The sequence below is a fragment of the Ranitomeya imitator genome, chromosome 3 (genome assembly GCF_032444005.1).
Source record: "Ranitomeya imitator isolate aRanImi1 chromosome 3, aRanImi1.pri, whole genome shotgun sequence".
NCBI lineage: Eukaryota > Metazoa > Chordata > Amphibia > Anura > Dendrobatidae > Ranitomeya > Ranitomeya imitator.
In genome coordinates, this window is record NC_091284.1 from 765,479,291 (window position 1) to 765,503,678 (window position 24,388).

Consider the following 24,388-nt stretch of genomic DNA (forward strand, 5'->3'; position numbering starts at 1 on the left):
CTATGAACGCATTTACATCCTATCTGCAGTAATCTAAAAAATACATTATTGTTAATTTTTTTGCAGCAGAGATATGTCCCAATATTGTAGGAATACAATTATTAACAATTACATTTGTGCGATAAATGTGCATTATTTATCACCTTGGAGCGCGAACCTTTGGATAAACCGCTCTAACAGCAGATCGATAATAAGGAAGTCATCAGCTCCATCTACAGGACAAATGGGAGTACTGCTAAAAAAAAATCCAGTTAAAAAGGAACCAAACCTTCATTTTTTTTATAATTATGTCCAGCATGGAAAGTTATGAAACTTTGTACATGACTTTATTAATTGAATTGTCTTTATTCCCATAAAAAACTGCATGTAAGTGGTTTCCAACCCTCTGTTTTTCCTCAGTCTATTTGCCTTCTTTTAGCTGCACTGATATCAGCACGTACTCATTTGGAGTACAGATGATGGCAGTGATGGGTCAGTACTTGTTTCCTCCTTTTTAGTGTTGTGCTCATCAGAACAATCTCCTGTAGCAGCTTATTCCCAGAGTTAGTTACAAAGGTGCCATCATCTGTACCCCGAATGAGTACGCTCTGATATCAATGCAGCAGAAGGCTGGGAAATAGGCCAGAAAAGCAGGAGTTTAGAAGCCCCTTACATACAACCTTTTTTTTTTTTTACAGGAATGAAGACACATTCCCTAATAAAGTGATTTACAAAGTTTCATAACTTTCTATGCCGGATAAAATTAACAACAAAAAAAGTTTGGTTACTTCTTAAAAGTTTTTAGTTTGGATACGTTTTTCTGCATACATCACCTGGTGTGTTTCATTTTTCATGTCTGCTCCAGGCTCGACTGCCAGTTAAATGGATGTCTCCAGAGAGTATATTCGATGGAATATATACTATCAAAAGTGACGTGTGGTCTTACGGCATATTACTTTGGGAAATATTTTCTCTTGGTATGGCATATATCATTAGAATGTTGTATTATAAGCATACAGACATGTACGTACTTACCGCATATGTAAAGTGTAACATGGATTTGTGTCTCTTTCAAGGAATAAATCCATATCCAGGCATACCAGTCGATGCCAAATTTTACAAGCTTCTGCAAAGTGGATTTAAAATGGAGCAACCGTTCTACGCCACTAACGAAATGTGAGTATATGAGACTTTATATAGTGTATTGTAAATTCCACCATGTCTGAACATGACCAAGCCCTTCAAGCAGGATCCTAACCCTCCTGTACCAAGAAGCAGAGGATTAGGCCATATTCCACTCCTTCCGCACTGTTGTTCAGGGTAGGCTGCTTACCCCCCTCGACGCGCGTCTGGTGAACTGCTGAGGGCAGTTGTTTGTCCGCAATACTTTCGGCACCTTCACCCCTTACTCCACAGGGCTAACTCCAGAGATACATTGCGATGTTACTGGAGACACCAGACTAGATGCAAAACACATAGATCTCAAAGCACCTCTCATGATATTGGTAAATGTAAATGAGAAGGAAAAATGAGTGTATTATCCCACACTGCTGGAAAAATGATGAGAAACCGGAAGCAAGGAGCTGTAGTTAAACGCTTTTATTATCGATGTGTTTCAAAGTATAACACACTTTTTCTTCAGATTACCAACACTTTTTGTATCCTGAGGAAGAAGTGTGCAGAGAGAGAAGATATGACAAACCAATGGGATCCACCTTAAATAATCAATTTTATTGTACAAAAGTCATAATCCATAAACAGAGCCAGGCAAGACATACATTTAAAAACATTTAAAACAATGGTATGGCTAAATAGACCATAAAGAATTATACCCGAGGGAAGAAAGGAAGCTGATACTTCACAACATACGTAGAGCAGGAAAGATTACCAAAAAGTGCTAAGTATGCGAATACACCAATCTTAAGGTACCTTCACACTGAGAAACTTTTGAACGATAACGATAGCGATCCATGATGTTGCAGCGTCCTGGATAGCGATATCGTTGTGTTTGACAGGCAGCAGCGATCAGGATCCTGCTGTGACATCGCTGGTCGGAGCTAGAAGGTCAGAAGTTTATTTTGTCGTCAGGTCTCCCGCTGTCATCTCTGGATCGGCGTGTGTGACGCCGATCCAGCGATGAGTCCACGGGTAACCAGGGTAAACATCGGGTTACTAAGCGCGGCCCTGCGCTTAGTAACCTGATGTTTACCCTGGTTACCATTGTAAAAGTTTAAAAAAAAAACACTACATACTCACATTCTGATGTCTGTCACGTCCCTCGCTGTCAGCTTCCCGCACTGACTGTGAGCGCCGGCCATAAAGCACAGTGGTGACGTCACAGCTGTGCTCTGCTTTACGGCCGGCGCTCACACAGTCAGTGCGGGAAGCTGAGGGCGAGGGACGTGACAGACATCAGAATGTGAGTATGTAGTGTTTTTTTTTTTTTTTACTTTTACAATGGTAACCAGGGTAAACATCGGGTTACTAAGCGCGGCCCTGCACTTAGTAACCCGATGTTTACCCTGGTTACCCAGGGACTTCGGCATCGTTGGTCGCTGGAGAGCGGTCTGTGTGACAGCTCCCCAGCGACCACACAAGGACTTTCCAACGATCACGGCCAGGTCGTATCGCTGGTCGTGATCGTTGGAAAGTTGATCAGTGTGAAGGTACCTTTAGTCAAATATAAATCCTATTGTTTGCTGCCAACTGACCCCCGGAGTACTATAACAGATAACATGTACTCCAGCCTAAGGGTATGTGCACACGTCAGGATTTCTTGCAGAAATTTTCCTGACAAAAACCGGACATTTCTGCCAGAAATCTGCATGCGTTTTTTTCGCGTTTTTTATGCGTTTTTTGTGCGTTTTTTGTGCGTTTTTTCCCAAATGCTTAGAATTGCGGGAAAAACGCAGAAAATCCGCAAAAATAATGAACATGCTCATTTTTTTACCGCTATGCATCCATGTGCACAAAACATGCAGAATGCATTCTAAATGATAGAATGCATAATGTATGCGTTTTTAATGAGTTTTTATAGCGTTTTTAGCGTGAAAAAACCTGAACGTGTGCACATAGCCTAATATCAGGAGAAGATATATCATGGATCCTATCTTGTCCAAAACGGCATGTGTGCAAACAGATGGTAAACAAGTAAGAGCAGACCCTTGTAGAAAAATAATCAGGGAAATAAATATACTGCAATACTACAATGTCCTAGTAATTTAAATAAACATATGCATACACACACCATATGGAAATACAAGGAATAAAGATCCAATATCCTAAGGCATGAATAAGTGTCAGTCTATGCAAGAAATAAATAGGTGTAATTCCATAGCAGTTATAGAGTTACCCAGTCCTATTCCTCGGGGAAAAAAAGGCCCTGAACCCCACGCGTATCGACGCTACTCAAGCGTCTTCATCAGGGAAAGAGTTCAGGACATTGGATCTTGCATGTTATCTGTTATGGTCTATTTAGCCATACCATTGTTTTAAATGTTTTTAAATGTATGTCTTGCCTGGCTCTGTTTATGGATTATGACTTTTGTACAACAAAATTGATGGGCAGCACGGTGGCGCAGTGGATAGCACTGCAGCCTTGCTGTGCTGGGGTCCTGGGTTCAAATCCCCACCAAGGACAACATCTGCAAAGAGTTTGTATGTTCTCTCCGTGTTTGCGTGGGTTTCCTCTGGGTTCTTCGGTTTCCTCCCACATTCCAAACACATACTGATAGGGATTCTAGATTGTGAGCCCCATCGGGGACAGTGATGATAATGTGTGCAAACTGTAAAGCGCTGCGTAATATGTTAGCGCTCTATAAAAATTATTATTATTAAGATTATTATTATTATTTAAGGTGGATCCCATTGGTTTGCATATCTTCTCTCTCTGTTCAGTAATTATTTATATGCAATGGCTGATCCCTAATTTTTGTATTGGAGTGGTGCCCGCTTTTCTTTCTCTTTATATAAACTGAGGAAGAAGTGTGTTATAATTGGTAACGCGTCAAAAATAAAACCGCAAAACTACAGCTCCTTGCTACCGGGTTCTCCTCTTTCTCCAACAGTGCGGAATGATCCACAAATTTTTCCTTCTCATTTACATTTATCAATATCATGAGAGGTGCTTTGAGATCATGAGTCCCAGGTCACAGGACATAGGGCGCATAGCTGGTCCCTCATGCCTCATTTTCATTCTTCTAACCCCAGTGGTGATTGGCTGGCAGACATGTGCCAGCGTTGTATGAAACAGTAAATGGTAAATCACTCCAGTAAGGTGTTTTATTTAATTATTGATGTATATAATTTAGGAATACATATACCGTATACAGCTCTGTCAAAAATTAAGAGACCACCACATCAAATCCCTGTCATGAGCAGCCCAATCTCCAGACCTGAACACCTCTGTAATGTAACCAAGAGGATGATGGATAGTCACAAGCCATCAAACATAGAAGAACTGCTTACATTTTTGCGCCAGGAGCAGTGTGAAAGACTGGTGGAAAGCATGCCAAGACACATGAAAGCTGTGATTAAAAATCATGGTTATTCCACAAAATATTGATTTCTGAACTCTTCCTGAGTTAAAACATTAGTATTGTTGTTTCTAAACGATTATGAACTTGTTTTCTTTGCATTATTTGAGGTCTGAAAGCACTGTTTGTTTTTTTTAAATTTTGACCATTTCTCCTTTTCGGGAAAAATAATACAAAATTTATTGCTTGGAAATTCGGAGACATTTGAGAATTTTATAGAATAAATGAATAATTTACATTTTACTCAAAAATATACCTATAAAGAGAAAAATCAGACAAACTGAACATTTTGTCCCAAAAAATTGTTATTTCGTGCTGACGCATCGTGTATGTATATGTCTGTATATTCACCACCTAGTATATTTGTGCACCTGTCATTAATTTATCACTAAAGGTGTGCAGGCCCTATTTTCTATAGTATATATTAGGGGTTGTGGCCCCTTATTCACCCATCTATCCCACACAAGGTTTTAATTGTGAGCTATGTCTGGTTTTCTTTAACTTTCCCATTCAGTTGAGGCTGGTTTGGCACATGGAGAGGTAGGATATTAGTGATAGGGACCATCCATATTTAGGTACACCTTGACCTTGTTGACCCTAAGTACCTTACATTTCTAACATATATAGCAGTTTTGGAGTTCATGTATTCCATGATCGCAGTGTACAGACCGCATTGTGTATGTATATAGACTGCTCGTGGCTGCATGTCTCGCAACTGTTCGACAGCCGCAACACATGCAGGGATTGGCTAGCAAACAGGCTATCTTTGCATGTGTTGCAACCGTTGAACAGCCACGAGACCTGCAGCCGCGGGGACTTGAACGTATTATTCGAGCACTCGGTTAGCACCCGAGCATGGCGGATAACACCTTATCCAAACACGTTCACTCATTACTAAATACATGTCTTGAAATACAGTCTAGCAACCTGACCAGTGTTATAGACTTTCCTCATTTCTCTAGCTGGCGAGAAAGCTTGGGCAAAATTAAACGTGAGTGCACTTGCAAGTCAGTAGTGATCCAACGTACCATCAGGTAGTCACATCCTATACCAAGTGATTTAGGGCACCCCATGATCACCATTCCGGAGCACCTTTGCCACTCTGGCTTTAATCCCCTTTCTTACAGCTTTAAAGGGGTTGGACACTTTAAAGGAATGTTAAGAAATAGGTTTTAAAGATTCATCTATTCAGTTTATAAATACAGGTGCATCTCACAAAATTAGAATGTCATCAAAAAGTTAATTTACTGTATTTCGGTTCTTCAATACAAAAAAGTGAAACTCTTATATCATATAGAGTCATAAAAAAACAGAGTGATCTATTTTAAGTGTTTATTTCTGTTAATGTTGATGATTATGACTTACAGCCAATGAAAACCCAAAACACCCACTTGAAAAAAATGATTTTAAAATCCGAACTGTTGGCCTAGTGAAATGCATGTTCAGTAAATGCACTCAATACTTGGTCGGGGCTTATTTTGCATCAATTACTGCATCAATGTGGCGTGGCATGGAGTTGATCAGTCTGTGGCATTGCTGAGTTGTTATGGAAGCCCAGGTTGCTTTGATAGCAGCATTCAGCTCATCTGCATTGTTGGGTCTGGTGTCTCATCTTCCTTTTGACAATACACCATAGATTCTCTATGGGGTTAAGGTCAGGAGCGTTTGTTGGCCAATCAAGCACAGTGGTACTGTTGTTTTTAAACCAGGTATTGGTACTTTTGGCAGTGTGGACAGGTGCCAAGTCCTGCTGGAGAATGAAATTTCCAACTCCATAAAGCTTGTCGGCAGAATGAAGCATGAAGTGCTCTATAATTTACTGGTAGACGGCTGCGCTGACTTCAGTCTTGATAAAACACCGTGGACCTACACCAGCAGATGACATGGCTCCCGAGACCAACACTGATTGTGGAAACTTCATAGGACCCAAGGGGTTGTGGTATAGATGTCACTGGAGACATGGGGCTGTGGTATAAACATCGCTGGAGACATGGGACTGTGGCTTATACATCAATGGAGACACTGAGCTGGGGCATAGACATCACAGGAGACACTGGGCTTGAGCATAGACATCACAGGAGACATGGGCGGGGGCATAGACATCACAGGAGACACTGGGCTGGGGCATAGACATCACAGGAGACACGGGGCTGGGGCATAGACATCACAGGAGACACGGGGCTGGGGCATAGACATCACAGGAGACACTGGGCTGGGGCATAGACATCACGGGAGACACTGGGCTTTGGTCATAGAGATCACATGAGACATGGGGCTGGGGCTTAGACATCACAGGAGACACTGGGCTGGGGCATAGACATCACAGGAGACATGGGGCTGAGTCATAGATATCACAGGAGACATGGGTCAGGGGCATAGACATCACAGGAGACACTGGGCTGGGGCATAGACATCACAGGAGACATGGGGCTGGGTCATAGACATCACAGGAGACACTGAGCTGGGGCATAGACATCACAGGAGACATGGGGCTGAGTCATAGACATCACAGGAGACATGCGACAGGGGCATATACATCACAGGACACACTGTGCTGGGGTATAGACATCACAGGAGACACTGGGCTTGGGCATAGACATCACAGGAGACACTGGGCTGGGCCATAGATGTAATAATCTGCAGAAATGCGGGATGTCACCACGGACAGGGAGTGTCAGGGGCAGGCCCAAAGGAGACTATCGCCGCGGGCGCTGATACCCGGGGACAGAACGTAGGAGAAGCACGAGAGGCAGGCGAGGAAAACAGGTAGCGGAGGCAGGATATACCAGGATAGACTGATATGGCACAGGCAGAGGAAGACGGAAGGAGGACACTAAGGAGAGGCTGGAAAATGGAACAAACAAGGAAAGGACATGGACGGATGGCAGGCACTAAGAGGACACACAGAGGGAAATCAAGGAAGGAGAGCACAGGGCAAGGAAACATGCAAAATACTGAACAGAATGGCAGAAAACCAGGGAAGCTTAGGGAAGAGAGGGACCTGAATCTAGTGTGAAGAACAATAGACAAACAGGCAAAGGACAGGGGAAGAGGCTAGCTGATAAAGGAAGCATACCGTAGAACTTCTGGGTCAGGAAACCACCAGCATCATGAAAAGGAGGAACGAGACGAGGGAAGGCCAGCCAGTGGAAGTACGCGTGCGCCGCTGGAGCTGGAGGAAGGAGTGCGCACACGCCGCCGCCGAAAACCAGGAGCCAGCGAGGAGACCAGAAGTGAGGACACACCGGGAGCGCACAGGACCGGACGAACATGCCGGAGGAAGACCCAGCCGAAGTGGCAGCAGCGGGAGAAGCGCACTGGGACAGGTAAGTATGCTGCAAACCAGATGGAGGTGCGGCAGACGTGACAGTACCCCCCTCCTTACGCCCCCCCTTTCTAAGATTAGAAAGAAACTTAGCTAAAATTCGAGAAGCTTGGTTATTCTCCCGAGGCTCCCAAGACCTCTCCTCAGGACCAAAGCCCTTCCAATCAATTAAAAAGAGGGTTTTACCACGAGATTTCTTCATAGCTAGAATGTCCTTAACTTCAAAGGCATCCTGTGCAGAAATGGGTAGAGGCGACTGGCCAGTGGTGGCGTGAATTTGATTGAGTATGACTGGCTTAAGTAGGGAAACGTGGAGTGAGATGGGGATGCGAAGCGAAGCAGGTAACCTTAACTTGTAGGAAAAAACATCATTAATACGAGTTAACACTTCAAATGGACTGATATACCATGGACCAAGTTTACACGAGGGAATCTTAAGATGGATGAACTTGGAAGATAACCATACTTTATCACCTGGTTTGAAAGATGGAGAATCCAGACGTCTCTTGTCAGCATGTCTTTTAATTCTGTCTCCAGCTCGTTCGAGTGCGGTCTTGGTCTCCTGCCAGACCCTGGAAAAGTCCTCGGTTAGAAGATCGGCCGCCGGCACACCCGAGGCAGGGAGTACTGGCAGAGGAACACCAGGATGTTGCCCATAGATGACAAAGAAAAGCGACTTGGAAGAAGATTCGCTGATGTGGTTGTTGTAAGCAAACTCGGCCCAAGGGAGTAAACTGGACCAGTCATTTTGATGGACGTTAGAAAAATGACAAAGATGGGTAACCAGGATTTGATTAGTGCGCTCTGCCTGACCATTAGTTTGAGGATGGTAGGCAGAGGAGAAATCCAGTTATGTCCATTAGTTTGAACTGAACTCCTCTGTCCAAAACAATTTGTCATGGAAAACCGTGAACCCAAAAAATATGAGTGATGAAAACTTTTGCCAATTTGGGGGCAGAAGGTAATCCGGGTAGAGGAACAAAATGAGCCATCTTGGAAAATCGATCCACGACTACAAAGATAACTATATGGCTTGAAGACTGAGGTAGATCGGTGATAAAGTCCATTCCAATGTGTTGCCAAGGAGCCAAGGGAACTGGAAGCGGATGCAGAAGACCCGAGGGTAGATGCCTAGGAACTTTGTTCTTGGCACAGGATGGACAGGAAGCGACAAATCTTCGGCTGTCTTGAGGAAGGGATGGCCACCTGTAGTATCGTGACACCAGAGAAAGGGTTTTCTTGAAACCGACATGACCCGCCAGCTTGGAGGCATGACCCCAACGTAAAACTTGCTTCCTGTTGCTCTCTTGAACAAAAGTCTTACCCGGGGATAAAGAAGTTAAAGTGACGGGAGCAACTGAGATGACCTTGCTCAGCTCCACGATATTTGAGGGTTTCTCCTCAACATCGGTTGTCAGAAAGGATCTGGATAAAGCTTTGAAATTCTTATCGCCAGCACAGAAATGTAGCTTCAAATCGTGCAAAGAACAGCGACCACCTAGCTTGCCGAGGATTAAGTCTCTGTGCAGAGCGGATGTATGCCAGATTCTTGTGGTCAGTGTAGATCTTAAAAGGATGTACAGCTCCCTCCAACAAATATCACCACTCCTCCAACACCATTTGATAGCCAGCAACTCTCTGTCACCAATGGTATAGTTTCTCTCAGCCGCTGAGAAGGTCTTAGAGAAGAAGCTGCAGGTGACAAGCCGACCAGAGGAAGACCTCTGGGAAAGTACCGCACCAGCACTAATCTCAGGACAATGGAGAATGGGAGCTGAACCAAAGGCTTGCTTCAAGGACCGGAAAGCATTCTCGGCCTCAGGAGACCAGGAGTGAGGATTTGCTCCCTTGCGCATCAGAGCCAGGGTGGAAAAGTGTGGAATAAACTGCCGGTAGTACTTAGCGAAACCAAGGAACCATTGGATTGCCTTGACCCCTGGGGACGCGGCCAGTTCAGCACGGCAGACACTTTTTCCGGATCCATGTGTAGACCAGAGTCAGATATGATATACCCTAAAAATGGTAGTGAAGACTGTTCGAAGGCACACTTTTTAAGATCTGGAGAGAAAATAAGAATATCATCAGTACACCAACACACCAACCAACACACCAAGTACACCAACACACAGGAATAAAGTAGATCCCGGAACACATAGTTCACGAACTCCTGGAACACAGCGGGAGTGTTGCATAAACCAAAAGGCATAACAAAATACTCGTAATGACCATCTCGGGTGTTGAACGCGGTCTTCCACTCATTTCCGGGGTGGATACAGATGAGGTTGTAGGCCCCACAAAGATCCAATTTAGAGAAGATTCACGCTTCTCGGAGACGGTCAAACAGTTCCGGAATGAGAGAAAGTGATTACTTTAATTTAACTGTGATATTGTTGAGGCCTTGGTAGTCGATTCAAGGACGAAGGGAACCATCTTTCTTCTTGACAAAAAAGAAACCTGGACCAGCGGGAGAAGAAGATTTTCGAATAAAGCCTTTGACTAAATTTTCCTGAACATATTCGGTCATTGCTTGAGTCTCAGTAGTGGATAGGGGGTAAATCCGGCCCCTGGGTGGAGTGGAACCTGGAACAAGGTCGATCGGGCAATCATATGGGCGATGTGAAGGCTGGATCTCCACCTCTCTTTTATTGAAGACGTCCGCAAAGGCCACATAGGCAGACGGTAAATCTGGAGAAGAGACTTTTAACTGGACGGGAAGCAGGCACTTGTTCTGGCAGCACTGTCCCCAAAGCAGAATGTCCCCAGACTGCCAATCGAAGGTAGGCTCGTGCATTCTCAATCGAGGGTAGCACGTAAAAGACAATTCTCTCCCGGTGCCGGACTCTGATCTGTAGCTCCAACTCTTCGGTGATCTGAGTAACAGACTCCCTCAGGGGTTGACCGTCGACTGAAGCTATCTGTCGAGGAGTCTCCAGGGATCTAACAGGAATCCAAAGTCTTCTAACCACCTCGAGCTGGATGAAATTTCTGGCTGCACCTGAATCAATATAAGCTAATTCAGAGAAATACTTAGAACCCAAATGCAAAAGAACAGAAATAGTCAAAGGTGGAGAGGAATCAGAATTACCTAGGAAGACCTCTCTTACCTGTCCTAGGCGGAGGCGTTTCCCAGCCTCAGAGGACAGGAACGCAGAAAATGAGAAGCACTGTGTCCCTGTGGGTGGAGATAAGGGGAGGGGGAAAAATAATAAATTACTGATAGGGGTTTGTTATAAATCTCCAAAAATAATGGAAGCAATGGAGAATATCCTCGTAAAGCAAATAGATGAAGCTGCGACTCAAGGGGAAGTTATTATTATGGGGGACTTCAACTACCCTGAAATAGATTGGGGAACAGAAACCTGCAGTTCCAGCAAAGGTAATCGGTTTTTGACAACTATGAGAGACAATTACCTTTCACAATTGGTTCAGGACCCAACAAGAAGGGGGGCACTGCTAGACCTAATATTAACCAACAGGCCAGACCGCATATCAAATATAAGGGTTGGGGGTCACTTGGGGAATAGTGATCACAAAATAATAAGTTTTCATGTATCCTTCAATAAGATGTGTAGTAGAGGGGTACAAGGACACTAAACTTCAGGAGGGCAGATTTCCAACGGATGAGAGAGTATCTTGGTGCAATTAACTGGGACGATATCCTGAGACATAAAAATACACAAAGAAAATGGGAGACATTTATTAGCATCCTGGATAGGACCTGTGCACAGTATATACCGTATGGGAATAAACATACTAGAAATAGGAGGAAACCAATATGGCTAAATAGAGCTGTAAGGGGCGCAATAAGTGACAAAAAGAAAGCATTTAGAGAATTAAAGGAAGTAGGTAGTGAGGAGGCATTAAATTAAATACAAAAAATTAAATAAATTCTGTAAAAAGCAAATCAGGGCAGCAAAGATTGAGACAGAGAGACTCATTGCCAGAGAGAATAAAAACAATCCCAAAATATTCTTTAACTATGTAAATAGTAAGAAACTAAAAAATGATAGTGTTGGCCCCCTTAAAAATTGTCTGGGTGAAATGGTGAATGAGGATGAGGAAAAAGCCAATATGCTAAATGACTTTTTTTCATCAGTATTTACACAAGAAAATCCCATGGCAGACAAAATGATTAGTGATAACAGTTCCCCATTAAATGTCACCTGCTTAACCCAGCAGGAAGTACGTCGGCGTCTAAAAATCACTAAAATTGACAAATCTCCGGGCCCGGATGGGATACACCCTCGAGTACTGCAGGAATTAGGTACAGTCATTGATAGACCATTATTTTTAATCTTTAAAGACTCCATAATGACAGGGTCTGTACCACAGGACTGGCGTATAGCAAATGTGGTGCCAATATTCAAAAAGGGGACAAAAACTGAACTCGGTATTCTAAGGGATGCTATACTGGAGTATCTGAAGAGGAATAACCTCATGACCCAGTATCAGCACAGGTTTACTAGGGACCGTTCATGTCAGACTAATCTGATCAGCTTCTATGAAGAGGTAAGTTCTGGACTGGACCAAGGGAACCCAGTGGACGTAGTGTATATGGACTTTTCAAAAGCTTCCGTGGAAAGTGGGAAGTTTACAGGGCAGTGGTGGGTACAACTTACTAGCCTGACTTGGGGACTGCCCTTGTCAGGGCAGGAGCACTACAGGGGCACGACCGGGGTAGGATAGAAACTCTCTCCCCCCTTAATATCCTTAATATATACAGATGCTCCTGTGAAGGAAACTACAGATTTGGTGAGATAAAACCATTTTTTATTGAGCACTGGTTTACATGGGCACTTTTTGCAGTTTATCACTGTTGTGTCTTGTTGAGAATTATCCAATAGTTTTTTAGATAAAAGTTATGTTTTATTGTATTGGTAACCACTCCCCATCTTTATTTAAATAGTCACAGGAAGCATCAGCTGATTGTCGGTTATAGAGTTATTCCTATGCAGACCAGCTAGTGTGTGGGTTTCTCCTGTGACTGGGATATTGCCGCTGTTGGAGTCCTGTTTACTGTGCCATTTACTCTGCTGCGGTGGAGCTTAGCTGCAGATTCTGAGCTGAGTTGTATCTTTTCTGTTAGTCCCTTGTTTGTCTCTTTCCCTGTGTTATATTACCTGCAGTGGTAAGTCTAGCGTCCTTGCCAGCCAGTGCACTAGCCAGGGTATATTGAGGTGGCAATCAGGGATTAGGCACGTGATGGCAGGGGGAAGAACCCACATAGGGAATTAGGGGAGCTTAGGGACAGGCACAGGTTGGTGTCAGGGGGTGTCCCATCCCTTGCTCCCTATCTTTAGGGTCTTCCTCTTCCTTTATCACCCGTTGTACCTATATATTGTGCTGTTTGTCAGATCTACCCTTGTGCAGACGTGACACATATATTTTGCTTTCTCTGCAGATATTTCCTGATGCAGTCCTGCTGGGCTTTTGATTCTAAGAAAAGACCATCCTTTTCAGAACTGGTTTCCTATTTGGGCTATCAGATTTCCAATATAGAAGCTCAGGTATGTAAGATATATATTGCCATTTTCTTGTCACCCATACTGTTACCAATCAGAGTAATCACTGGCTTTTTTAATCTCATTTGCCCTTAAATAAAAATGTTAAAATTATTATTATTATTATTATTATACATTTTTATAGCGCCATTTATTCCATGGCGCTTTACATGTGAATACGGGGCAAATATAGACAAATACATTAAACATGAGCAGATAACAAGGCACACGAGTACATAAGGAGGGAGGACCCTGCCCGCGAGGGCTCACAGTCTGCAGGGGGTTGGTGAGGATACAAAAAATTATTTGGGCCATAATAACAGATTATAAAGTTGTCATCTTCTGTCAGGTTAATAAAAATTCCATTAGTTCATTAGAAAGTTGTCTGACAGCCAACATGGCCTCCAGAAGGCAAACTTAAAGTTTCTCAGTCTTATCCACAAACATTACCAGCGCCATCCTGAAAGTTTATATGTAGTGGACAGTGTTGTTGACTTCTTTTGTAACAAGAGGAACAAGAGCAAAAAGTAGTTTGTGGCTGTTTGACCAAAGCCCCGTAATCCTCCTCCCTCTTGTTGGTATCCCTGATGCCTCTCCTAATTAGTAGATCTGGTACGACGTCATTATTGTGACGTGATGTATGCATGACTTCAAGTCTGGCCTATAAATCAGAAGAAATGCCAGAGATGTCACAGCTTATAAGTAACAACTACCATATCACGCAGATAAACACATTGTAATGCGCCTATGCGATAATAAACATTGTGGTAAAGTTGAAAACTTTCTGTAAAGGGTTTTTCCACAATTTAAAACTTTTATGACCTATCTATACTAATTACTAATGGGTGTCCTGACTCCTGGGACCCCACTCCATCTCACTGTGGTCAGACGTTTACTTGGTAATAAATGTCATTCATTAGTAAACCACTTCAGTTTCTTTGTAACACCATGAATCCGCCATGTCTGAGCAGCTGATAATGCTGCATCAGGGGCGATTCACTTTCTCTGTCGAATTCTTCATAATTAGACCAAATTCTGATGGCTCTCGTATGGTTGATATTAGAGTCTTAGTTTTTCTGCCGAATTATAGCTTAGATACACATTAAACCCTATGATCTAGGTTTTGTTCTAGGGTTGTTTCCATCATGATATGTCATGAATATACAATATGTGCATGTACCTGTAAGGAGGTGACAGAGTCCGTCAGGTTTCTTCCTCCCCTGTGGATACTCTACACATGTATTACATACGGCACCTTGTCGTTTGTTAATGTTAATGTAATGTGCTGTATTATTTATGTACTGTAATGTGAATGTCTTTGATATGTGTTTATTTACAGAGTTAGGCTACTTTCACACTGGCGTTTTTTTCAATACGTCGCAATGCGTCGTTTAGGGGAAAAAACGCATCCTGCAAAGTTGTTTGCAGGATGCGTTTTTGCCCCATAGATTAACATTCGCGACGCATTGACACGCCTTGACACACGTAGCAACCGTCGTGCGATGGTTGCGCTGTGTTGTGGCGGACCGCCGGGAGCAAAAAACGTTACATGTAACATTTTTTGCTGCCGACGGACCGCTTTTTCCGACCGCGCATGCGCGGCCGGAACTCCGCCCCCACCTCCCCGCACCTCGCAATGGGGCAGCGGATGCTTGGAAAATCTGCATCCCGTTGTGCGGCGCAAACAACGCTGGCGTCGTTGCGCCTGCATGTCGCATCGCGACGTGCAGCGCACGACGCTAGTGTGAAAGTAGCCTTAGGGATAGTATAGACGTTAGCATAGGTAATAGTGGGGTTTGATTAGTGAGGCACATTAGAGATAGGGAATAGGATTATTAGCTTAAGTTTAGTTAGCATGGGGGTTTTCTAGAAGGCAGTGGCTACAGAGCAGTGCAGCATAGAGCAGGGGATATAGAGAGGGACTTCCTGGTTAGGGATAAGTGCAGTCAGGATGCAGCAGTGAACAGTGATAGTCTGCAAGCCATGGGGATAAAGCTGCTATGGCAGGAAGGGGCCTGTTGTGAGTTCTGTTTTTGGGCTCCCTCTGGTGGTTACTGGTGGTACTGGGTGACTTGTGTTCTCTGCGGTCTCTGGTGTCCACCTGTTCCATCAGGATATTGGAGTTTCCTATTTAGCCTGGCTTTCTTGTCATTTCCTCGCCGGCTACCAATGTAATCAGTGTGTCTTTTTACCTCTGCTACCCGCTTCTGTAATCTTCAGGACAAGCTAAGTTTTGATTTTCCTGTTCCACGTTTTGCTTTATTTTTGTCTTGTCCAGCTTGCAGATATGGGATTTCTTGTTGCTGGTTGCTCTTGTGGGCTGAAATTACTCCTCATGTTCCATGAGTTGGCACATGAGTTCAAGTAATTTCAGGATGGTTTTTTGAAGGGTTTTTCGCTGACCGCGCAGTTCACTTTTGTATCCTCTGCTATCTAGCTTTAGCGGGCCTCATTTTGCTGAATCTGTTTTCATAACTACGTATGTGCTTTCCTCTCATTTCACCGTTATTACATGTGGGGGGCTGCTATTTCTGTGGGGTGTTTCTTTGGAGGCAAGAGAGGTCTGTGTTTCTTCTAATAGGGGAAGTTAGTTCTTCGGCTGGCGCGAGACGTCTAGAATCATCGTAGGCACGTTCCCCGGCTACAGCTAGTTGTGTGTTAGGTTCAGTATCGCGGTCAGCTCAGGTTCCATCACCCTAGAGCTTGTTTTGCTTTTGTGCTTGTCCTTTTGTGATCCCCTGCCATTGGGATCATGACAGTATAGCCGGCCAAAAGTGGTAATCGTATTGGCTGAAGTAGGAGGAAAAGTAGTCTGAGGAAGTTTTTTTTTTTTTTTTCCTCTCCCAGAGGTTGCTGCCTAGCCTTAATTGCTGCCTGGCTGCTTCTATCCTCCTCTTAATCCTTGAATGGCTCTGACCTCAGCTGTTTATCATGGACGTCCAGAGTTTGGCTTCCAGCCTGAATAATCTTGCTGCTAAGGTTCAAAATATACAAGATTTTGTTGTACATGCTCCTATGTCTGAACCTAGAATTCCTATCCCAGAGTTTTTTTCTGGAGATAGATCTAGTTTTCTGAATTTTAGGAACAATTGCAAGTTGTTTCTTTCATTGAAATCTCGTTCCTCTGGAGACCCTGCTCAGCAGGTCAAGATTATTATATCTTTCCTGCGGGGTGACCCTCAGAATTGGGCATTTGCATTGGCACCAGGGGATCCTGCGTTGCTTAATGTGGATGCGTTTTTTCTGGCATTGGGTTTGCTCTATGAGGAACCTAACCAAGAGATTCAGGCTGAAAAAGCTTTATTGGCTCTCTCTCAGGGGCAAGATGAAGCAGAAATATATTGTCAGAAATTTCGGAAATGGTCGGTGCTTACTCAGTGGAATGAGCGCGCTCTGGCTGCAAAATTCAGAGATGGCCTTTCTGAGGCCATTAAAGATGTTATGGTGGGGTTCCCGGCGCCTACAGGTCTGAATGAGTCCATGACTATGGCTATTCAAATTGATCGGCATTTACGGGAGCGCAAACCTGTGCACCATTTGGCGGTGTCTTCTGAACAGGCACCTGAGACAATGCAATGTGATAGAATTCAGTCCAGAAGTGAACGGCAAAACTATAGGCGGAAAAACGGGTTGTGTTTTTATTGTGGTGATTCAGCTCATGTTATATCAGCATGCTCTAAAAACGCACAAAAAAGGTTGATAAGTCTGCTGCCATTGGTACTTTACAGTCTAAGTTCATTCTGTCTGTGACTCTGATTTGTTCTTTATCATCCATTTCCGTCGATGCCTATGTGGATTCAGGCGCTGCCCTGAGTCTTATGGATTGGTCATTTGCCAATCGCTGTGGGTTTAGTCTGGAGCCTCTGGAAGTTCCTATTCCTTTGAAAGGAATTGACTCTACACCTTTGGCTATGAATAAACCTCAGTACTGGACACAAGTGACCATGCGTATGACTCCCGTTCATCAGGAGGTGATTCGCTTCCTGGTACTGTATAATTTACATGATGTCTTAGTGCTTGGTCTGCCATGGTTACAAACTCATAACCCAGTCCTGGACTGGAAAACAATGTCTGTGTTAAGCTGGGGATGTCAGGGGGTTCATGATGATGCACCTCCGATTTCTATCGCTTCATCTACTCCTTCTGAGGTTCCTGTATTTTTGTCTGATTATCGGGATGTTTTTGAGGAGCCTAAGCTCAGTTCGCTTCCTCCTCACAGGGATTGCGATTGTGCTATAAATTTGATTCCTGGCAGTAAGTTTCCTAAAGGTCGTTTGTTCAATCTGTCAGTGCCAGAGCATGCTGCTATGCGGAATTATGTTAAGGAGTCCTTGGAAAAGGGACATATCCGTCCATCTTTGTCCCCTTTGGGAGCAGGTTTTTTTTTCGTGGCCAAGAAAGATGGTTCCTTGAGGCCTTGTATAGATTATCGTCTTTTGAATAAGATTACAGTCAAATATCAGTATCCTTTGCCATTGTTGACTGATTTGTTCGCTCGCATTAAGGGGGCTAGATAGTTCACTAAGATTGATCTTCGGGGTGCGTATAATCTTGTGCGGATAAAGCAGGGTGATGAGTGGAAAACCGCATTTAATACGCCTGAGGGCCATTTCGAGTATTTGGTGATGCCTTTTGGACTTCCTAATGCTCCTTCTGTCTTCCAGTCCTTTATGCACGATATTTTCCGTGAATATCTGGATAAATTTATGATCGTGTATTTGGATGATGTTTTGGTTTTTTCTGATGACTGGGAGTCCCATGTTCAGCAGGTCAGGAAGGTGTTTCAGGTCCTGCGGGCCAATTCTTTGTTTGTAAAGGGTTCAAAGTGTCTCTTTGGAGTCCAGAAGATTTCTTTTTTGGGGTATATTTTTTCCCCTTCTACTATTGAGATGGATCCCGTCAAGGTTCAGGCTATTTGTGACTGGACGCAGCCTACATCTCTTAAGAGTCTACAGAAGTTCTTGGGCTTTGCTAATTTTTATCGTCGTTTCATAGCTAATTTTTCTAGTGTTGTTAAACCTTTGACGGATTTGACTAAGAAGGGTGCTGATGTTGCGGATTGGTCTCCTGCGGCTGTGGAGGCCTTTCAGGAACTTAAGCGCCGGTTTTCTTCCGCTCCTGTGTTGCGTCAGGTTGAGGTTGATGCTTCCGAGATTGGAGCGGGGGCGGTTTTGTCGCAGAGAAGCTCCGATGGCTCAGTGATGAAGCCATGTGCGTTCTTTTCTAGAAAATTTTCGCCCGCTGAACGGAATTATGATGTTGGTAATCGGGAGCTTTTGGCCATGAAGTGGGCATTTGAGGAGTGGCGTCATTGGCTTGAGGGTGCTAGACATCGTGTGGTGGTCTTTACTGATCACAAAAATCTGATGTACCTTGAGTCTGCCAAGCGTCTGAATCCTAGACAGGCTCGTTGGTCACTGTTTTTCTCCCGTTTCAATTTTGTGGTTTCATACCTGCCAGGTTCAAAGAATGTGAAGGCGGATGCTCTTTCTAGGAGTTTTGTGCCTGACTCCCCTGGAAATTCTGAGCCTACTGGTATCCTGAGGGATGGGGTGATTTTGTCGGCTGTCTCTCCAGACTTGCGACGTGCTTTGCAGGAGTTTCAGGCGGATAAACCTGATCGTTGTCCGCCTGAAAGACTGTTTGTTCCGGATAATTGGACCAGTAGAGTCATCTTCGAGGTCCATTCTTCTGCGTTGGCAGGTCATCCTGGAATATTTTGTACTAGAGACTTGGTGGCCAGGTCTTTTTGGTGGCCTTCCTTGTCGAGGGATGTGCGTTCTTTTGTGCAGTCTTGTGAAGTTTGCGCTCGGGCTAAGCCTTGCTGTTCTCGGGCCAGTGGATTGTCGTCACATTTGCCTATCCCAAAGAGGCCTTGGACGCACATTTCCTTGGACTTTATTTCGGATCTTCCTGTCTCTCAAAAAATGTCCGTCATCTGGGTTGTGTGTGACCGCTTTTCTAAGATGGTTCATCTTGTACCCTTGCCTAAGTTACCTTCCTCTTCTGAGTTGGTCCCTCTGTTTTTTCAGAACGTGGTTCGTTTGCATGGTATTCCGGAGAACATCGTTTCTGACAGGGGATCCCAGTTTGTGTCTAGATTTTGGCGGACGTTTTGTGCTAAGATGGGCATTGATTTGTCCTTTTCGTCTGCATTCCATCCCCAGACGAATGGCCAGACTGAACGAACTAATCAGACCTTAGAAACTTATTTAAGGTGTTTTGTTTCTGCTGATCAAGATGACTGGGTTACCTTTTTGCCGCTTGCCGAATTTGCCCTTAATAATCGGGCTAGTTCTGCTACCTTGGTTTCTCCTTTCTTTTGTAATTCGGGGTTTCATCCTCGTTTTTCCTCTGGTCAGGTGGAGCCTTCTGATTGTCCTGGAGTGGACATGGTGGTGGATAGGTTGCATCAGATTTGGAGTCATGTGGTGGACAATTTGAAGTTGTCCCAGGAGAGGGCTCAGCAGTTTGCTAATCGCCGTCGCCGCGTGGGTCCTCGTCTTCGTGTTGGGGACTTGGTGTGGTTGTCTTCTCGTTTTGTTCCTATGAAGGTCTCTTCTCCTAAGTTCAAGCCTCGGTTCATCGGTCCCTATAGGATCTTGGAAATTCTTAACCCTGTGTCGTTTCGTTTGGATCTCCCGGCATCGTTTGCTATTCATAATGTGTTCCATCGGTCGTTGTTGCGGAAGTATGAGGTACCTGTTGTTCCTTCGCTTGAGCCTCCTGCTCCGGTGCTGGTGGAGGGAGAATTGGAGTATGTTGTGGAGAAGATCTTGGATTCTCGTGTTTCCAGGCGGAAGCTCCAGTATTTGGTCAAGTGGAAGGGTTATGGTCAGGAGGATAATTCTTGGGTGGTTGCCTCTGATGTTCATGCTGCCGATTTGGTCCGTGCATTTCATAGGGCTCATCCTGGTCACCCTGGTGGTTCTCGTGAGGGTTCGGTGACCCCTCCTCAAGGGGGGGGTACTGTTGTGAGTTCTGTTTTTGGGCTCCCTCTGGTGGTTACTGGTGGTACTGGGTGACTTGTGTTCTCTGCGGTCTCTGGTGTCCACCTGTTCCATCAGGATATGGGAGTTTCCTATTTAGCCTGGCTTTCTTGTCATTTCCTCGCCGGCTACCAATGTAATCAGTGTGTCTTTTTACCTCTGCTACCCGCTTCTGTAATCTTCAGGACAAGCTAAGTTTTGATTTTCCTGTTCCACGTTTTGCTTTATTTTTGTCTTGTCCAGCTTGCAGATATGTGATTTCTTGTTGCTGGTTGCTCTTGTGGGCTGAAATTACTCCTCATGTTCCATGAGTTGACACATGAGTTCAAGTAATTTCAGGATGGTTTTTTGAAGGGTTTTTCGCTGACCGCGCAGTTCACTTTTGTATCCTCTGCTATCTAGCTTTAGCGGGCCTCATTTTGCTGAATCTGTTTTCATAACTACGTATGTGCTTTCCTCTCATTTCACCGTTATTACATGTGGGGGGCTGCTATTTCTGTGGGGTGTTTCTTTGGAGGCAAGAGAGGTCTGTGTTTCTTCTAATAGGGGAAGTTAGTTCTTCGGCTGGCGCGAGACGTCTAGAATCATCGTAGGCACGTTCCCCGGCTACAGCTAGTTGTGTGTTAGGTTCAGTATCGCGGTCAGCTCAGGTTCCATCACCCTAGAGCTTGTTTTGCTTTTGTGCTTGTCCTTTTGTGATCCCCTGCCATTGGGATCATGACAGGGGCCCCAGCTGAGGAACATGCTAATGGTCACCACCTTCAATGGAAACCGACCCCAAATGGATCCAGGGCCTACGGTCAGGATTAGGCGCAGCTGAGATGGTGAGCCTTCTACCTTCTCCTACTGAGACCGGACAAGGGGAGTGGGAAGCTGGTGGACCCAAAGGCACTTACGGTCCAGACGGGGCAGGGAATGTGCAGAGAGGCTGGGATGGCCAGAAGAGACAGGGATTGTCAGGTGGGACAGGGATTGTCCGGAGGGGCCGAGATGGCCAGGAGAAACGGAGACTGCCAGGGAAAGCTTCTTGACTGCCATTACAAAGGAACTTTACTGTACTTGTGGATGGATACCATGCTTGGCATAGGTGGCTTTCCTTAATAGGATGCTGCTCTTCCCGTGGTTGTTCCTTCCCGGGGAAAGGCCTGGCTATTCACTGCTTGCGTCGAGAAACACGTGATGGTGTCTCCGCAGCTTCTTTACATGCATCTTCATATTTCCCATAAGGGATGGGGGCAGTGTTCTGGAATCACTGCGTTGAGAAACACGTGATGGTGTCTCCGCGGTGTTGAATGTTTTGGTCTCCCCGAGGCCAATCATCTGTGCCTTTACAGCCTTTTTACTAGGCACTGCTCCTAATAGCCAGATTCCTACTCCACACTGATGAGGGGCAAAAACCCCGAAACAGTTGTCTGTGGATGGATACCATGCTTGGCATAGGTGGCTTTCCTTCATAGGATGCTGCCCTTCCCGTGGTTGTTCCTTCCCGGGGAAAGGCCTGGCTATTCACTGCTTGCGTCGAGAAACATGTGATGGTGTCTCCGCAGCTTCTTTACATGCATCTGCATATTTCCCATAAGGGATGGGGGCAGTGTTCTGGAATCACTGCGTTGAGAAACACGTGATGGTGTCTTCGCGGTGTTGGATGTTTTGGTCTCCCCGAGGCCAATCATCTGTGCCTTTATTTACTGTACTTGTAACGGAAACTCTGTCATTAAGTAAAGTTAAATTGTTGAGCATGGATATGGAGTTTGGAGTGATTTGTGAGATCCGTGGATCTGAAGCTGGACTGACAGACGAAAGGACTCCAGCAACTGAAGTGTTCTTCTGCACATACAGCAGGACGGACATTGTATTTAATCTGTGGGGCACCAGGGTGTGGAGACACTACAGCTTGTTGCCACGACTAATACCCTGGCGGCTTTACATACCACCAATGGGATCTAAATCTATCTCCAAAATAGAAACCTGACACTTACTGCTGTCAATGGAGAGATGGTCAGAATTCCCATTCAGCTGTCTTGTGATAGATGCAAGTCACATTGGTTGGACACACACATGCCATACCTTCATGGCGTATTCTATGGATTTGGTATAAATTTAAGAGATGGGAATACCCCATTAAGTAGACATGTTAGATGAATCTTTTAGAGAGATCGTATAGAATTTGAAGCAGACAGGGAGCAATACTGCTGATGCCGTACTTATGATATTCTATCCAGGACCCTAAGTTTGAGGGTACCCATCCATTTGTAATGTGGCACCCCAGGAGTCCAGTTGCCACAGTGGCATTGCCTCCCTCACAGGGAGTAATGTCATGCCTGTAAGCAAGGAGGGGTCCCCTTACCAGGTGTCAGTAGGAGAGAAGTAGAGCAGACCCTGGGGACTGGAGCTGTGATTAAACTCGCCCCAGAGCTGAGCGCTAGGAACCGGATACCGGAGTCCATGGTTGCATGGGTACTGAAGTCCCGGCAGCTAAATCCGGAGGGCAGGGGACTGCAGGTCAACCATCAAGTAAAGGAAAAGAAAACTACAGCCCATGTGTCATTCAGTGATCTCTTGCACCCTGAGTCCTGCACCACAAGGTACATGAAGCCTGACATAAACGGGACGGATACCCCTGGTGCCCCACTCCACCTGTGGGGAGCAGAACAATCCCAGCTGTGTCACCATCAGCTCCAGCGGTCTCCTTGAGCAGCGTCGGCCATCCGTTGCCGAACACCACAGGTGACGTCACGTTAAATCCCATATACCGTATATACTCGAGTATAAGCCGACCCAAGTATAAGCCACAAAAAACTGGGAAAACTTAATGACTCGAGTATAAGTCTAGGGTGGGAAATGCAGCAGCTACTGGTAAATTTCAAAAATAAAAATAGATACCAATAAAAGTAAAATGAATTGAGACATCAGTAGGTTAAGTGTTTTTGAATATCCATATTGAATCAAGAGCCCCATATAATGCTCCATAGAGTTCATGATGGGCCCCATAAGATGCTCCATACAAAATACGCCCCATATAATGCTCCATAAAGTTCATGATGGGCCCCATAAGATGCTCCATAATAAAATATACCCCATATAATACTCCATAAAGTTTAAGATGGGCCCCATAAGATGCTTCATACAAAAATATGCCCCATATAATGCTGCACAAAGGTTGATTGTGGCCTCATAAGATGCTCCATAGAAACATTTTCCCCATACAATCCTGCATAAAGTTTGATTATGGCGCTATAAGATGCTCCATAGAAAATGTGCCCCATATAATGCTGCATAAAGGCTGATTATGGCCCCATAAGATGCTCCATAGAAACATTTGCCCCATATGCTGCAATAAAAGAAAAATGACATACTCACCTCTTGTCCTGAGCAGGCGTGGACCCCGGCACTTGCGATATTCACCTTTCCCTGTTCCACCGCTGTTCAGGCAGAGGGCGGCATGCACACTAAGCACGTCATTGCGCCCTCTTACCTGAACGTCACAGGCAGAGGACGTGGAAGACGGAGCGGCGCGTGACGGTGGCACGGGGACAGGTGAATATCGAGCAATGCTCACCTCCCCCGTCATACTCACCTGCTCCCAGCGCGGTCCCTGGCAGCTTCTCTCTGACAGATGGTCTCCAGCGCCCGCAGCTTCTTCCTTTGTTCAGCGGTCACATCGTACCGCTCATTAAAGTAATGAGTATGCGTCCATATTCATTACTTTAATGAGCGGTACCACGTGACCGCTGAACACAGGAAGAAGCTGCCGGCGCCGGAGAAGCAGGGACGTGCAGAAATGCCCCGGGAGCAGGTAAGTATGATTTGGCAGCTGACGCTCCCCCTCCCCCGCCGACCCCCTGGAACAATGACTCGAGTATAAGCTGAGAGGGGCACTTTCAGCCTAAAAAAATGGGCTGAAAATCTCAGCTTATACTCAAGTGTATACGGTACATATTCCCCATTTTATGGCACAACCAAAGCCACGGAGTCGGGTCACGGCCCCGTGACTTCCCCAAAGAACTGTCCGACCCGTTTCCAAGTACCCCACGGCCTGGTGGGCATGTCATTTTGAGA

At 45.0% G+C, this 24,388-nt stretch overlaps 1 protein-coding gene across 3 annotated transcripts in view; it reads left to right on the plus strand.

Moving 5' to 3' along the window:
* Window positions 1-24,388, plus strand: part of FLT3 (fms related receptor tyrosine kinase 3) — a 150,913-nt gene that overhangs the window by 121,070 nt on the left and 5,455 nt on the right. For all 3 annotated transcript variants that reach the window (XM_069759027.1, XM_069759029.1, XM_069759028.1), the window contains 3 exons: window positions 845-956; window positions 1,056-1,155; window positions 13,241-13,346. In XM_069759027.1, coding sequence (XP_069615128.1) covers window positions 845-956; window positions 1,056-1,155; window positions 13,241-13,346 — 318 coding nt within the window. The remainder of the gene's footprint in view (window positions 1-844; window positions 957-1,055; window positions 1,156-13,240; window positions 13,347-24,388) is intronic.